Raw genomic sequence first — 16755 nt, 5'->3', positions numbered from 1 at the left:
CTTAGCACCCATATGGTGGCTCACAACTATGTGTAACTCTAGTTCTGGGGGACTAATGCCTTCTGACCTCCACAAGCCCCAGGCATGCATGTGGTGAAATTGTACACATGCACACAAAATACCAGTACACATAAAATTAAATAAACCTAAAAACTAAAAAAGCACGGCGAAGTATTGCTGGCTTGCCATGGTGATGAGCACCAAATTGGTACTGGAGTGACACCTAGTGTGTGCTCCTGGGCAGTTCTCTCCCTCCAGCTTCCTTCCCTTTGTTCCTTTCTTTGCATTGCTGCAGGTTTTCAAGTAAAAACCTATGTGTTTCTTTGCAGAGAACAGAATGGGTATAGACCGACCCCAAATTCTGTAGGACAAGGCATCCGACCTCCTGCAGCAGGGTGTGGCGTGAACATGTCTCCCAATCAGAGTGTCCAAACACTGGGCAGCAGGACCTACGGTGTGGCGGACCCCAGCAACTCGGGGCAGATGGGTGGAGCTAGGTATGGGCCTTCCAGTAGCATAGCCTCGCTGACCCCAGGACCAAGCCTGCAGTCACCGTCTTCCTACCAGAATAGCAGCTATGGGCTCAACATGAGCAGCCCCCCGCACGGCAGTCCTGGTCTTGGCCCCAGCCAACAAAATATCATGATTTCTCCTCGGAATCGCGGGAGCCCAAAGATGGCCTCACACCAGTTCTCTCCTGTTGCAGGTATCCACAGCAGCATTTTCTTTTGCTTGGGCTTTCTTCCCATACCACTGTTGTTCTTTGTAGTAGGAGCTTTGAAGTTGTTTTCTTAGCATGTCTGACTCTCTCTCTCCTGGTCTTTCTCCACATGCAGGTGTGCACTCTCCCATGGGATCTGCTGGCACTGCAGGGAGTCACAGCTTTTCCAGCAGCTCCCTCAGTGCCTTGCAAGCCATCAGCGAGGGTGTGGGCACTTCTCTCTTATCCACTCTGTCTTCCCCAGGCCCCAAACTGGATAACTCTCCCAACATGACTGTAAATCAGCCAAGTAAAGTGAGCAGGCAGGACTCTAAGAGTCCCCTAGGTTTGTACTGTGAACAGAATGCAGTGGAGAGTTCAGTGTGTCAGTCAAACAGCAGAGAGCACCCCAGTGACAAAGAGAGCAAGGAGAGCAGTGGGGAGGGGCCGGAGACTCAGAGGGGTCCCCTGGAAAGCAAAGGCCACAAGAAACTGCTGCAGCTACTCACGTGCTCCTCTGATGACCGAGGCCGTTCCTCCTTGACCAACTCCCCCCTGGATTCAAATTGCAAAGACGCTTCCATTAGTGTCACCAGCCCCTCTGGAGTGTCCTCCTCCTCCTCAGGAGCAGTGTCCTCCACCTCCAACGTGCATGGGTCTCTGCTGCAAGAGAAGCACCGGATTTTGCACAAGCTGCTGCAGAATGGCAACTCACCAGCGGAAGTCGCCAAGATCACGGCAGAAGCCACTGGAAAAGACACTAGCAGTTCTGCTTCCTGTGGAGAAGGGAGTATGAGGCAGGAGCAGCTGAGTCCCAAGAAGAAGGAGAATAATGCCCTTCTCAGATACCTGCTGGACAGGGACGACCCCAGTGACGCTCTTGCCAAAGAGCTGCAGCCCCAAGCAGACGGCGGCGGCGGTGGCGGCGGCGGCGACAGTAGGCTGAGTCAGTGCAGCAGCCCCACCAATCCCAGCTCCAGCCAAGACAAAGACTCCAAAGTTAAGACGGAGACGAGGGAGGAGGTGAGGGCTCTGCTCAGCTGTGTCTTGTTTCTTTTCCGTGGTATAAACAGGATGTGGCAACACCATCTACTGTTAGTTTTACATTTAAGGACAACCTTAAGCCTACATTTATTATAGGTTGTCAGGTAGCATTTATTATATAACTTTCATTTATTATAGGGAGGGTGTGAGTGTGAGGGAGAGAGGATGTGTGTGAGAGAAGGAGGGGAGAGTGAAAGGGAGGGTGTGAGTATCTGTGAGGGAGAGGGTTTGAGTGTCTGTGGTTATAAGACTGTGAGTGAGTCTGAGTGTGAGGATGAGAGTATGAGTGTGTGTCTGAGCGAATGTGTGTGAGTGTGTGCGCGTACGTGTGCATGGGGGTTGGTGCAGCATGCACAGCATGCCTGTGGCAGTCAGAGGAGTCTTTAGAAGGAACCTGTTCTTTGTCTTCCAGTGTGGGCCTGGGGACTGAACTCAGGGTGTCAGGTGTGCAGACCAGCTCCTTCACCTGCTGAGCCATCTTCCCGGTCACATAAAAAAGTCTGGAGAAGTCAGTTTTTTTGTGGAAGTGGTTGTGTTGGAGCGGGAAGCTGGGGTTGTTAAGGACACAGTGGACATTTTTAGGAAAGTTGGATTTAGCATCATAGTTTTCCCCCTTGAATCAGTTTGTGCATGTGAACACATTGTATGTGAGCCTCTTGTGACTTTGAGAAAGTCCCTTCTAGGGAGAAGGGAAAAGACTAGAGTTTCGTAGGGCATGGCTTCCCTCCTTCACATCTGTGTGCCTGGGAATGCCTTGTCAAATCCCACTTACCAGTGCATTTTACAAAGTTCTGTGGAGATGGAGGTTCCTGGCAGCTCCCAACCCTTCCTCAGCGACCTGTGGTAGCAGAACAGTGTCAGAGCAAACCATGCTGTTTTGATGAGCAGTGCAGCGCCCAGTGATTTATTGTAGTGGCTAAACTGTGCAGCGGAGATAGATAGAGATGGGTGAGGTCATGGGAAAGCAGCCTTTGATCTGAGCAGTGTTAGTCAGATATCCACTGTGACTAGTTGTTGGTTTGTTTTGAGAGGGGGAGAGAGAGAGGGTCTCACTTCACTGCCTGTCCTGGCTGTTACCCCGGAACCCTTCTCTTTTTCAGCAGAATCTTTTTCAGCAGAAGCTGTTGTTAATGGATGTGATTTTTGAAGTATTATCTCAGGCTCAGAGTGAGGCACTTTATGCTGTAGGTTTGTTTGTTTGTTTTGGTTTTTTTTTTTTTTTTTTTTTTTTTTTTTTTTTTTTTTTTTTTTTTTTGGTTTTTCGAGACAGGGTTTCTCTGTGTAGCTTTGCGCCTTTCCTGGAACTCACTTGGTAGCCCAGGCTGGCCTCAAACTCACAGAGATCCGCCTGGCTCTGCCTCCCGAGTGCTGGGATTAAAGGCGTGCGCCACCACCGCCCGGCTTGTAGGTTTGTTTTTTAGGGATTCTAAGATCAGATTCTGAGGATCTATAGCACCCCATACATCTCCTGGAGCTGAAGTGCTGGGATTAAAAGTGTGAACCCCATGCCCGATGTCACTGCTGTGTTTCACTGGGTTCCTGTTTGTGGGTGTTTCTTTTGCTGATGCCTCAATAGCTGCATCTGGTATTCCACGCAGGGTAACTTGAAAAGGTTCATTTTCAGGTATCTGGAGACCTGGATAATCTAGATGCTATTCTTGGTGATTTGACTAGTTCTGAGTTTTACAACAATCCTGTATCTACAAATGGCAGTCATCCAGGGACCAAACAGCAGATGTTTGCAGGACCAAGTTCTCTGGGTAAGGAAGAACCAGTTTTTCTTTTTTGTGGGGCGAAGTTGGGTGGAGGGGTTGTGACATGATCTTTCTGAGAAACCTAGCCAAGGATTTATGCTCTTCATGCAGCCATGTCCCTGAATACCCTGCTAGATTTTGTCTAGAAACTTCTCAGCACAGTTCCGTTCTTACACCAAGAGCAGGGATCACTAGCGCTTGGAACTTCAGAACACAACCTCTGCCTTTCTGGGTTCTTGCACTCACTGCTATTGTATTAGTTATGTTCCTGCCCCTCTTCCTTTGTAAAAATTACACCTAATTTCATTTTGTGTACGTGCTCATACTACAGCATATATGCGGTCAAAGAAAGGTCAGGTTGTGGAAGCTGGTTTTCCCCTTCCACTGTGTGGGTCCTGGGGGGTGGGGTGGAACCTAGCATTAGGCTTGGCAGCAGGTGTCTTGGCTGCTAGCTGTCTCACGGGTCCCCCCTTCATCTTTCCCCTTCTAATCAATATGCCAGTGGCCATCTCCCGGGGCAGATGATGTTCTTATACATAGAGAATTGGGTTAAAAGATTAAAACTGGATTAAATACTTGTCATTTTGGTGCTTAAAGAATCTTGTTATTTAACCATGAGAGCTTGGTCTCTTTCTCTGTCTCTCTGTCTCTCTCTCTCTGGTCTTTACAGGAATTCTTCCCTATTGTATGTTAACTCCTTTTGTTAAGGGTGTGTTGCATTAGCTAAAAAGGAATGATATATAGCCATCTCATGGTAGTTCTTTCTACTCTCCTCTTCCTCCCTCCCATCTTTGTTTATTTTTTCTTTTCCCTCCTCCTCTCCTCTTCCTGTCTTTGAGAAAAGGGTATCTGTGTGTAGCCCTGGCCTTGAAATCACAGAGATCCATCTTCTCTGCTGCTCAAATGCTGGGGCCAAAGGCATGGCTACCACAACTAGAAGTTGCCTCCCCACCCAACACCCACACCCATATCCACACCCACACCCCTATCCCCTCCCCCACAGAGTACTGTGTCTTAAACTGAAATAGATAATCTGGCAGTCAAAGAGGTTGAAAAAAGAAAAAGGTTGGGAGGAAATTTTCCATTTATTTTCTATCTGATTGGAAGGCAGTGTAACTGTTTGTTTATTGTAAAACTGTGAGTAGGGAATATACATGGTAAATACACATGTGGAATAATCTCTAGGAATTAAAAACATGGATGCACGTTTCTCTCTCCATCTTCTTCCTTGCTTTGTATTACTGGGGATCTATACACAGGGCTTCGTGCATGCTAAACATGGCCACTGAACCACACTCCTCAGCTTGTGACTTGGCACTCCAGCAGGAACATCGTGCATGACCATATTAGGCTACAGCTGAGTGCTGGCACGTCAGCCAGCATGCAGATTATTGTTTGTACTTTATTTGGAATTCGGGCTTTTTTTTTTTTTTTTTTTCTTTCTTTCTTTTTGGCATAACTTATTTTGTAAAAGATGGTAGTGTTTGTTTTTATGAGAAAGACTTTTGTGTGTGGGGGCTTAGTGGTGTTTGTTTCTTGCACTTGATTATTTAAATATTGAGTCAGCAAGGGATATTAATGTGGTAAGCTTCTGTGTTCTCAACAGGTTTGCGAAGTCCACAGCCTTTGCAGCCCGTTCGTCCTCCATATAACAGAGCCATGTCTCTAGATAGCCCTGTTTCTGTTGGCTCAGGTCCTCCAGTGAAGAATGGCAGTGCTTTCCCTGTGTTACCAAAACAGCCCACGCTGGCTGGGAATCCAAGAATGATGGATAGTCAGGAGAATTACGGTGCCAGTATAGGTAGGTTATTTCTAAGTGTAGCGATTTCCTTGAGAAGTACCTTTAAAATACAGAAAACATTTAAACATTGGAATCAAGTAATATTGTTAAAATGTTATTACTAATATAATGTTCCTTTCATGGGTGTCTTTCCTTTGTCTTGGTTATTTAAACTCTTGACTATTCCATTGGTTCAGGACTTCTCTAACCTGTACTGAATGGATGGGAGTAGTGGCGTCTAGACACTGTCTTTGTTTTTGGCCAGCCCTGCTCTAAGGATGACAGACAGTGCTCCATCCCAGCCACTGTCAGATATAATGGCTCTCCCTGTACATGGAGGGTAAGACCTGAGAAGTTCTACCTCTTTTAGGAGGACCAAACAGAAATGTTGCTGTGAATCAGACCTCTTCCTCAGGAGAGTGGGGCTTAGTGAACTCAAAGGCCAGCAGAATGGAACCCATGGGATCGAGTCCTGTGGGAAGAGCAGGAGACTACAGTGCCACTTTGCCAAGACCTGCCATGGGGGGCTCAGTGCCCACGTTGCCTCTTCGTTCTAATAGAATACCAGGTGCAAGACCAGCATTGCAGCAGCAGCAGCAGCAGCAGCAGCAGCAGCAGCAGCAGCAGCAGCAGCAACAGCTGCTTCAAATGAGTAAGCTGTCATTTCAGTAAATGAAAATTGCATGTTTTATGGTAATTTTTGCTATTGGCTACTTTGAAAATTCATGCTCTGGTTTTGATCCTCCAGGAAGTGGTGAGATTCCTATGGGAATGGGTGTCAACCCCTATGGCCAAGCAGCACCATCTAATCAACCAGGCGCCTGGCCAGAGGGCATGCTGTCTATGGAACAAGGTCCTCATGGGACTCAAAATAGGTAGGACTTCATTTTGTGATGTGGGAAATGTTTGCATTGGATTTAAGAATCTGATCAGGAACAATTCGGAAAGAGTATGTTGGAAATGTTATAGTTGACAGTTTGCCATCTGGGAGGGGAGGAGTAGACAGAACTATAGTTCAGGCTTCAAGCCTTCCAAAGGGCCTTTCTGTGTGGGGATGCCTTTTGTAACAATAATATCCCAAGGAGAGGTATACGTTAGCAGCAGTTGGTAAAGACATGTTCTCACTGCTTTATAAGTGGTGTTCTCCTGTGTCTCAGTTTTTCTGAAAATTAATTTTAAAATGTATATGGGTGTTTTGCCTTGATGTGTGTCTGTGCATCCTGTGTATGCAGTGCACATGGAGGCCAGAAGAGGGCATAATCCTCTGCAACTGGAGTTACACATTGTTGTGAGCATCCATTTGAGTGCTGGGAACTGAACCCATAACTGCTGAGCCATCTCCAGTTGTTTTTGTTTGTTTGTTTGTTTGTTTTGGTTTTTCGAGGCTGGACTGACATACACAATTTTCTTAAGATGTGGGCAAGGGATGTTGCTTTAGTGGTAGTTTATTAAACAAATTAAAAATAAACAGAGAATGAACTCATAAAAAACTCTCAGAAAACGTAAGCCTAAACAAAAACAACAGTAACAAAAGAGCACTGTTAAAACTTTTGCTTTTTTTTTTTTTTTTTTTTTTTTTTTTGGTCCTGCATGTGGAATGCAGGTTCTCATCAACCCCAGTCAGGTAGCATTAAAGCTGACTCAGATCTCTTTCTAGGCCTCTTCTTAGAAATTCTCTGGATGATCTGCTTGGTCCGCCTTCTAACCCAGAAGGCCAGAGTGATGAAAGAGCTTTGCTGGATCAGCTGCACACACTCCTGAGCAACACAGATGCCACAGGCCTGGAGGAAATCGACAGGGCCTTGGGCATTCCTGAGCTTGTGAATCAGGTGAGCTGCAGTTAATGTGGAAATGGAAGAGTGTTCCAATAAGTGTGTTTGTATTTGCATAGTCATGAAGACAGACACAGCTTAAAACAGGACTTTTGTTCCTTTGTATCACTCATGAGAAAGTGTGCATGTTTGTATCTTTACTACAGCCAAAGAAAAGATCTAATGAAATCACAACTGTTTTTAAGATGCTGTTTACATTTCTTAGTATTTAAAACTAAATAGTATTTTATGAGGGTTTTGCCTGCATGTATATCTGTGCACCATGTGCATGCCTGGTACACACAGAGGCCAGAAAAGGGTTTTGTATTCCTTGGAACTGTTACAGACAGTTGTGAGCCAACATGTCAGGGTGCTGGGAATAAACCCTGATCTTCTAGAAGAAGAGCCAACTCTCTTAACTGCTTCCAGCACTTGGGAGGTAGAGGCAGGTGGATCTCTGTAAACCAAACAAACAAACAAACAAATAAAAAAAAAAGGGGGTATTGGAACACTTAGCTGGATTTAAAGATGGTTATGAGCTGAAATATGGGATTGGGAAACTGAACCTGGGTCCTCTTCAAGAGCAGCAATGCCCGAGCCCTCTCTCTAGTCCCACCAAATACAATTTACTTTTATAACTCTTCTCTTTAGTACGTAGAACAGGGGAGGTGTGCCGGGGAGGCAGGCTGTGTCTTTGCTTGGGCTGGTTTAAACCAGCAGCTCTTCTGGTTATATACCAGTCTCATGGAAATACACTTTCACAATTTTATTTTTTGATTTTCAAGACAGGATTTCTCTGTGCAGCCCTCTGGCTGTCCTAGTACTCTGTAGACCAGGCTAGCCTTGAACTCAGATTCACTTGCCTCTGTCTCCCCAGGGCTGGGATTAAAGGCATAGGCCACCATGCCCAAAATCACAAATATTTTGAAATATTTTTGTAGTAGTTGCTTATGTTTAAATTATGTGGGGCAATGTCCAGGTCTTTGTTAAATAGTAAATGAAGAGCGGGAATTCTTAGTTGCTGGTAGGGAGATAGATATACATTGTATGGGAATGTGTATTTGTGTCTGCTACGTGCATGCAGGTACCCATGGAAGCCAAAAGAGGGCATTGGATCTCCTCTAAAGCTAGATTTATAGGCAGTTGTAAGCTGCTTGATGTGGATCCTGGGAATTGAACTTAGTTCCTTTAGAAGAGCCACCAGTGCTCTTAACTGGGGCGTCATTTCTCCAAACCCTTTCATAGAATTTTCAAAGGGGTTTAACGAAACACTGAGCAGCTCTGATGTCCAATTTTAGAGATGCTTATGACACCTGACACTGAAGAACAGCTGAACTTGGTTGTTTGTGTGCGCGTGCGCCTGCATCTGCGTCTGTCTGTCTGTATGTGAGTATGCGCGCTCGCGCTGGATAGGGTGACCCCTGACCCTGTGCTGTAGAGCATGCAGAACTTGGCCTGTGTCACATTCCTTCTCACTTTGTGGTTATAGAGGTCTCTATCTATCTAAAATTCTGATAAATGAACTAAATGAGGTGGTGCTCGTCTTCAGACCGACCCAGCACTCTGGGAGACAGAAGCTGGCAGACCTGAGTTCAAGACCAGCCTGGTATATGTAGCAAGTTCCCAGGCCATCCGGAGCTCCACAGTCAGACCCTGTCTATCTCAAAAACCCAAACAACAAAAAATAAATTCTGACAAATGGAAAGAATTAAAAAAATAAAAACAAAAAACAACTTAAGATCTTCTATGAGATGCATGGGGGGCATTGTTAATAACTGTGGACATATTTATATTTAAAAAAGTACTCGTATAAACATCCATAAGAGTGTGTGTGTGTGTGCTTACAAGGGTGTCCACAAACCTCACCATCATTGTCAGTTATCAGAGGTCTCGCTGTGGTCTTCACTGTGCATGTCAGGCCACTCTTCAGCCTTCGTGTCATCTGTAGATGTGATCTCATGTCACAGTGGATGTTATCGAGCACTCAGCTGATTCAAATTGAGCACCTTTCAATCCTTATGAAATTCCTTTCCGTCATAAGAAAAAAGTGAAGAGTTTAGAGAGTGTGTGTCCATAAGAAACTTTGAGTAACCCAGGTGGTAGCGTGGTGTACAAGCTGCTCTGGAAACTAAGTCAAGAAAATCCCATGATTCCAGGAGTTATTCCCACAAAACAAGAGTAAAGACTAGCACCCAAATTCTGTGGTCAGATTAAGCAAGCTTTATTTTCTGTCAGATAGAGTCAGCTCCCTAAAGTGAGGTTTCAGAAAACTGCATTGAGCATAGGGGAAACATAGATGGGGTTTATTGTATTAGTCCCCAAACTGCAGGGCTAGGGGGTTTTCAAGGATTTTCGGTTATATAAGAACTTAGCAGAACATTTCAAAATTAATTTGGCAAAACATCAGGGTGGAGGTTAGGGTATAGAGTGTGGAACATGACATTCCAGGAAATAGATCAAGACATGGTCAAACCCAAATTTTACAGAAAACAGGAGTGAACTTATTTTGACCTTGTAATAAGACATCTAATCTCAAAATGGAGTCAGGATGATTCTTCACATCCTAGACTCAGAAAGGAAGATGGTGGTAGTGCTTTTCCAGATGAGTGGTTGCTGTTATTTTCTCTCGGCTCCACTGTTGTGTGGCTTAGGCAGATGACCACAAATGACAAGGTGTGATTATTTTAAAAGAGTATTTACTAATATAATAGGTGAAAGATACTAATATGATAGACAAAAAAATACTGCTTCTCACTATATTTCTTTGCAAGCTCAAATATCTTGTCATATTAGTTCACCATTTATCTGTTTTTGTAGTTTTCTTTCTTTCTCTCCCCCCTCCCTCATGGAAAAGCAAAGAACCTTTATTCTCTTCAAGCTCTCTGTCTGATGCAGTAGTGAGAGCAGAGAGTCCTGAGCTCAGGTGGGGCCAAGTTTTGTTTTTGTTTTTTTGTTTTTTTCTTAAATTTTTTGCCGAATGCTGTTTATTGAAGGAGGGAGGAGGTCTTAAATACAGGCACAATGGGAGATCCCCCAGAGGGCAGAAGTTCCCTACCGATGTTTTACAATCTTGCATCTAAACTGTTAACGCCCATTTTTTGTTTGTTTGTTTTGTTTTATTTTTCAAGACAGTTTTTCTGTGTAGCCCTGGCTGTCCTGGAACTCAATCTGTAGACTAGGCTGGCCTCAAACTCACATAAATCACCTGCCTCTGCCTCCCAAGTACTGGGATTAAGGGTATGTGCCACCATTCCCCAGCTGTTTTTGTCTGTCTTTCTTATTTATTATGTAGTGTTCTGTCTGCATGTACACCTGCATGCCAGAAGAGGGCACCAGATCTCATTACAGATGGTTGTGAGCCACCATGTGGTTGCTGAGAACTGAACTCAGGACCTTTGGAAGAGCTGCCAGTGCTCTTAACCTCTGAGCCATCTCTCCAGCCCCTGTTTTTGTAGTTTTCTAATGGGGTTTAAATGGCCTGGTTCAGGCTGAGCTGTTTGATTTCATGGAGGCGCAGACCATGCCCATTTGCAGTGTGACACTCCTAAGTGCTGGGCAGCAAATATTGTTAGCAGTTTGTCACTCCTTTTTTTGTGGTGGCCTAGTTTTAGTTTTGTTTTCAGGGTTTTTTTTTTTTTTTTTTTTTAATTTTTTGTTTGATTTCCGAGACAGGGTTTCTCTGTGTAGTTTTGGTGCCTGTCCTGGATTTTGCTCTGTAGACCAGGCTGGCCTCGAACTCACAGAGATCTACCTGGCTCTGCCTCCCAGGTGCTAGAATTAGAAGTGTGTGCCACCAACAAGGACAGCTGGCCTTATTTTCAGTTTAACAATGTTGCTGGGCATGGTGGTGTGCACACCTTTAATCCTACCTAATACTTGAGGAGGTCAAGGGAGTTCCAGGGTAGCCTGGTCTACAAAGTAAGTTCTAGGACATCCAGGACTCCACAGAGAAATCCTGTCTTAAAACAAACAAACAAACAAACAAACAAACAAACAAAGACAAACACCCCAAAAAACAAGCAAACAAAATACCAACATCAAATTCTTCAAATTGTTTAATGCCCACAGTAATTTATAGGAAATTCTAGGATCTAAGTTGTTAATCAGGAAGCATTTAAATGATGTCTAATCCATCTATAAAAGTAGCCATAGATGGTAAGTGACAAGAAGATGAGATAGTCAATAGAATACTGGTTTAAGCTGGCAACCTGAGAGTTAGATTCCTGGAACTCATGTAAAATGGAAGGAGAGAACCAAGTTCCCAAAGCTGTCCTCTGACCTCTACATGTGCACCATGGTACATACACACATCTTGCACACACAACAATAATAAAAGTTAAAGTGAAAGTGTTATGTAAATAGTCAAGATAATAGGTATTTACAGTATGATGTCTGTGATCTGGGAGAGATAGGGTCCAAACATGAAATGTAGAAATAAATACCTTCAGGAATGGAGAAACGGTCTAGAAGTAAAGGTGGCTGCTATGGAACAATCCTTTCTATCCTGTGAATATGCATTACCTGTGAATAAGAAGCTGCCAGGCTGGTAGCTGGGCAGGGAGTTAAGTGGGAAAGCTAGACTGAGAATGATGGGAAGAAGGAGGGTAGAGTCAGGGAGATGCCAGCCACTGAGCAAGCAGGACATGTAGAAAATGGGATAATAAGCCATGAGCCACTTGGCTAAACATAGATAAGAATTATGGGTTAATTTAAGTGTAAGAGTTAGTAACAAGCCTAAGCTAACGGCCAAACATTTATAATTAATATAAGCCTCTTGTGATAATTTGGGAGTGGCTGCGGGACAGGGCAAGACAGAAAAACCTCCATTTACAGATAATCCTTAATAGAGTGGCCACTAGCCAGCTAATTCCTGCTTATTCTGTATTTATCAGTGGGTTCGGTAGGTTCTCAGAACCTTCTAAATTCTTTACATTCATTTAGTAGAATGGACAAGAGAGAAGGTTAATGAATAGTCAATGTGGTAACAAATAGCTGCCTTATTAAATATGTCTGATGTAAACTGGGTGGTGGTTCACACCTTTTGTCCCAATACTTGAGAAGCAGAGGCAGGTGGATCTCTGAGTTTGAGGCCAGACTGATCTACAAAAGGAATTTCAGGAAAAGCCAGGGATGTTATACAGTAAAACCCTGTCTTGAAAAAAACAAACAGAAAGATAATCTGTGTCTGGAGTGAGCGGGGTTGGAGTGACAGACAGGACAGTAGAAGCATGGATGCCTGTTGCTGCAGGAATCCTTAGGAGTCTTGGGAAGGGTCATGGGAATGAAATGCAGAGAATGGAAGGATTTAAACAGCAAGGAGGAGCCCTGGGAAGAGTGGGTGAATGTATGTACCATTATACACACTTGAAAGGAAGGGGTTCTGGGGAGCCGTGCACGTGATACAGGGGAGACTTGAGAAAAGTGACTTCTTGTGGGGAAGTGCATGAGTTACCAAAAGCTTGATTTCTGTTTCTGCATACTAAGTTTGCTGGGGACACCCAGATAAAGAAAGGTGGTAATGATTTATTTGCATAAGTCAAATGAGTTCAGAGATGGAGTAGAAAGCACAATTCAATAGCTAGTTATCCCACGTGTCTGAGAGTACCGGTCAGGAAATACGGCAAGAGGAGAGGAAACCCCGAGACTAACCCCAGTGTCCTCTTGAGTCTCATCCAAGCACGGAGAGGCTGGAGTAGGCATGGGAGGCACAGCAGAGGCCCAGGACGAGCCAGGAGAAGGCAAAGGTGCACGCGTAGTGCACACGTAGTGCACCCGACAATTTCCTCCTTCAGAACATGCATTTAGTTTGTTCTCATCATTGCATGTAGAGAGTTGATGCTTGGTCTAACACTGACTGACTGAGGATTAGTGATGGCTGACACCTTTAGCCTCACCCCCAACCCTGCAAGACAGGTTCTCTGTGGAGCCCTGGCGTTCCTGGAACTCACTTTGTAAACCAGGCTATCCTTGAACTCAGCAATCCACCTGCCTGTCTCTGCCTGCTGAGTACTGGGATTAAAGGTGTGCGCTACCACCACCTGGTGACCTTTAGCTTTTAATTGGGAGTGCTTTTGGAGATGAGAAGTGCTTTTCCCTCTAGTTTACCTATTGTTACCCAGATTATCTCTTGCTTCACGAATTATGTAAAAGTTTATTCAAATTAGAAGAACAGATTTGTAAAGTTTATTACATTTTATTGTGTGTGTGTCTGTGTCTGTGTGTCTGTCCATGCATATGCACACCAAATTGCACACGTGGAAGTCAGAGAAGTTTGTGGGAGTCAGGCCTATCCTTCCATCATGTAGGTTTTGGAAATCAAACTTGGGTTGTGAGAATTTGTGACAGAGACCTTTACCACTCAGCCATTCCACTAGCCCTAAAAAGTTTAAAAACATTTTTGTGCGTGTGTTCATGTACTTCTGCCATGCCATGCATGTGGAGTCCAGAGGACAACCCGGAGTCTGTTCTTCCATTGTGTGGGAGCCAGGGTTTGAACAGGTTTGGCAGCAGGCACCTTTACTTGTTGAACCACCTGGATAGCCCCTAATTATTTAATCAGTTCCCCAAATCTTTTCAGTTATCCTAAGAAACCCCATCCACAGAATTGTTGCTACAAAAAATTAAGATAATACACTGATTTCCTTTTATTGAAAATGTTTGAAAACCAGGAAATCTAATCACCTGCACTTGTTATTACATTTCAACCATATTTCCTGCATTTTATTCCATCTCTTCCAGTCATGTTACCTCAAGCTGCAGAGTTGAGTTATGACCCACAGAGGAGTACACAAGACTTACTGGTGCTTTGAGCCAAGCCAAAGAGTAAACGTATATTGAAGTCATTTCTAAACATGTGCACCACACAGATTCCCTATAGACTATTGTTGAGAAGGCAGGAGGGAGTCCCTCAACCCTCTCCTTTACCCCACAAGAAAGGCAAGAGGAAAAGGACATTACAGAATTCATTAGCTAGTTTGTTCTAGCAGAGTTAGGACATCATTGACTTACTCATCATTGCCAGTAAGAAAGAACAGTGTGAGAAGGACAGCTGAACAGACTCTGGTCAGAATGATTCCCTAGTGTAACATGCACAGGTCTTGCTTCTCTCTGATCATGTGTGGCAGATCTTCTCACTCTGTTGCATTGTCTGCTGCTCTCTCTCAGCTGACAGTGTATGTCTATACCTGTTCTTTTCTACACACAGGGAAAGCCATCTCTGCTCTCCCAGAAGGTCCTTGTACTAGGAAGGAAGCTTGGTACTAAGAATAAGAGCAAAGGTGTGAAGGTCTTTAATTCATGTTTTTGGATGTGAACATACTCAATCTTTAGTATGTGGATGGGATTTCTTAGGATAACTGAAAAGATTTGGGGAAGGTTGGATGCTAACCACTTATGATAGGCTCTTTGCCTCAAAGACTTGTTCCAAAGTAGCCCAGAAAAAGTTGTGTGGTCCTAAGCCTGCATGGTGACATATACCAGCTCTTAGGAGGCAGAAGCCGGCAGATCTCAAGAGTTTGAGGCCAGACTATCCAACAGAGTGAGTTCCAGGACAGCCAGGGCAACACAGAAACCCTGTCTCAAAAAAAAGGCAAGCAAGTTTTGTAGTCCTGAACCCTGGACTACAAAAGCTCTGGACCCAACAAGTGGTGATGAAATGAGTTAGCATGAGAATGTGCTGCCCACTGTGATGTTGGCTTATTGTCTGCCTGGTTTGAGAGGTGTTTGGTTGTTACTGGTCTTGGGCAAATGGTGCTTCTTCAGATATTGACTCCATTGTAGCTACTGAAAAGGTGGAGTGTGCAAGCCTGTTCTGTGCTAGGACTCAGCTGCCAACAGCGAGGGGTATGAACCTTGATTTGCTTCTCGATTCTGAGCCATTACTACTGTTCACATGTATTGACTTTACTTTTATTTCTTTATTTTTACCTTGTTTGGGATATTTGCTTTTGGTTGCTTTCTCAGATTTACCTCACCATTCATTTGTGTTTGATGTTTCAGGGGCAAGCTTTGGAGGCCAAACAAGACATTTTTCAAGGCCAAGAAGCAGCAGTGATGATGGACCAGAAGGCAGCACTATATGGACAGACGTTCCCAGCCCAGGGTCCTCCAATGCAAGGAGGCTTTAACCTTCAGGGACAGTCGCCATCTTTTAACTCCATGATGAATCAGATTAGCCAGCAAGGCAGCTTTCCTCTCCAAGGGATGCATCCCAGAGCCAGCATTGTGAGACCACGGACAAACACCCCAAAGCAGCTGAGAATGCAGCTTCAGCAGAGGCTGCAGGGTCAGCAGGTAAGCCAGTGGTGTGCTTGCCCAGGCTTGTAGAGGCGTTCAGGCTGCGTTCTTCAGAGCTCTTGCCACTGGTTCTCCACTCCTTGCTGACTAAAGGAATTCCTTTTGCTTTCACTTCCGTTTGAGGTTTCACTTGTCAGGTGGTTCCTTGTTGAGGAGTTAAAATTGGGTATCTTTCTGTAAGTATATCCTATGGTATATATAACATTAGCAGTGGCAAAATGGCTCAGTGGTAAAAGTGCTTCCCATGCAATCCAGACAACCTAGTTCAGTCCTTAGAGTCACACCCTGCTTAATGCACACCTTTAATCTTGCACTTGGGAGGCAGAAAGAAGCAGGGGCATCTCTGTAAGTTCCCTAGGCCAGCCTGGTTTACACAGTGAGTGGGTATCAGGCCAGCCTGGGCTACCCAGTGTGGGAGCCCGTTCTCGGGTTCCTCGTGGCTTTACCCAGCAGGTCCGAATAGAGGATGATCAGGACCACGGGCCTGAGTGCAGGTGTCTGAGATGGTCTGCACTGGGCTGTGCTGGGGGAGGAGGTCTTTTGCTCCACCCTGGGCCAGAGACAGTCGGGGCCCGTTGGAATAGGTTCCAGGCCCTCTTGAGGCTATCCTTTATTTTGTATCTGTTTATCTCTGCAAGATTCTCTGCTATAAATCCTTCTATCTAATATTTCCTGCTGATTGCACTCAAGAAAACTCTGGGAAGCTGTGGGGGTGGTGGGTAAACGCCCCACAACCCAGTGAGCCATGTCTCAAACAGAACAGGTTAGAACATCAGAAATGATTTCCCCTGAAGGCAGCATGTCTTGACAGTCCTTGGAAGGTATTTTCTTTTTTTGGTTTTTTGAGATAGGGTTTCTCTTTGTAGCTTTGTGCCTCTCCTAGAACTCACTCTGTAGCCCAGGCTGGCCTCGAACTCACAGAGATTGCCTGCCTCTGCCTCCCGAGTGCTGGGATTAAAGGAGTGTGCCACCACTGGCCTGGCAGAAGGTGTTTTCTTAATATGATGACCAAATACTTAAACCTTGATATTTTAGCTTTTCAGTTTAAAGACAGGATCTTGCTAATCCAAAGCAGGCTTTGAACACAACTCTTGGAGCCCAGACAGGCTTTGAACTTGTAATCCTCCTGCCTCAACCTCTCATGCTGGGATTGTAGGCATGTGTGACCACCACTGTTGAGTTCAGCATTTTCATGGAAACTGTGTTGATATTTTTAAAGCTTTTAGTACTTTGGGGCTGGGACGTGCTCAGCAGTTAAGAACATGTGTTGCTTTTGCAGAGTACCTGTGTTTGGTTCCTGGCACACTCACATTGGGGACCTTACAGTCTAACTCCAGTTAGGGATCCACATCCTCCTCCAACCTCTGAAAA

At 44.8% G+C, this 16755-nt stretch overlaps 1 protein-coding gene across 4 annotated transcripts in view; it reads left to right on the top strand.

Moving 5' to 3' along the window:
• Positions 1 to 16755, top strand: part of Ncoa3 (nuclear receptor coactivator 3) — a 97666-nt gene that overhangs the window by 74087 nt on the left and 6824 nt on the right. For 2 of the 4 annotated variants that reach the window (XM_076571141.1, XM_042276830.2), the window contains exons 11-18: positions 330 to 706; positions 837 to 1723; positions 3369 to 3504; positions 5192 to 5299; positions 5649 to 5930; positions 6027 to 6153; positions 6936 to 7107; positions 15088 to 15381. In XM_076571141.1, coding sequence (XP_076427256.1) covers positions 330 to 706; positions 837 to 1723; positions 3369 to 3504; positions 5192 to 5299; positions 5649 to 5930; positions 6027 to 6153; positions 6936 to 7107; positions 15088 to 15381 — 2383 coding nt within the window. Of the gene's footprint in view, positions 1 to 329; positions 707 to 836; positions 1724 to 3368; positions 3505 to 5104; positions 5300 to 5648; positions 5931 to 6026; positions 6154 to 6935; positions 7108 to 15087; positions 15382 to 16755 lie in introns of all 4 variants that reach the window. The other 2 variants (XM_042276829.2, XM_042276828.2) reach the window with 1 other exon arrangement.

Source organism: Peromyscus maniculatus, chromosome 4 (assembly GCF_049852395.1).
Source record: "Peromyscus maniculatus bairdii isolate BWxNUB_F1_BW_parent chromosome 4, HU_Pman_BW_mat_3.1, whole genome shotgun sequence".
Taxonomy (NCBI): domain Eukaryota; kingdom Metazoa; phylum Chordata; class Mammalia; order Rodentia; family Cricetidae; genus Peromyscus; species Peromyscus maniculatus.
This window is presented reverse-complemented; position numbering and strand designations above follow the sequence as displayed.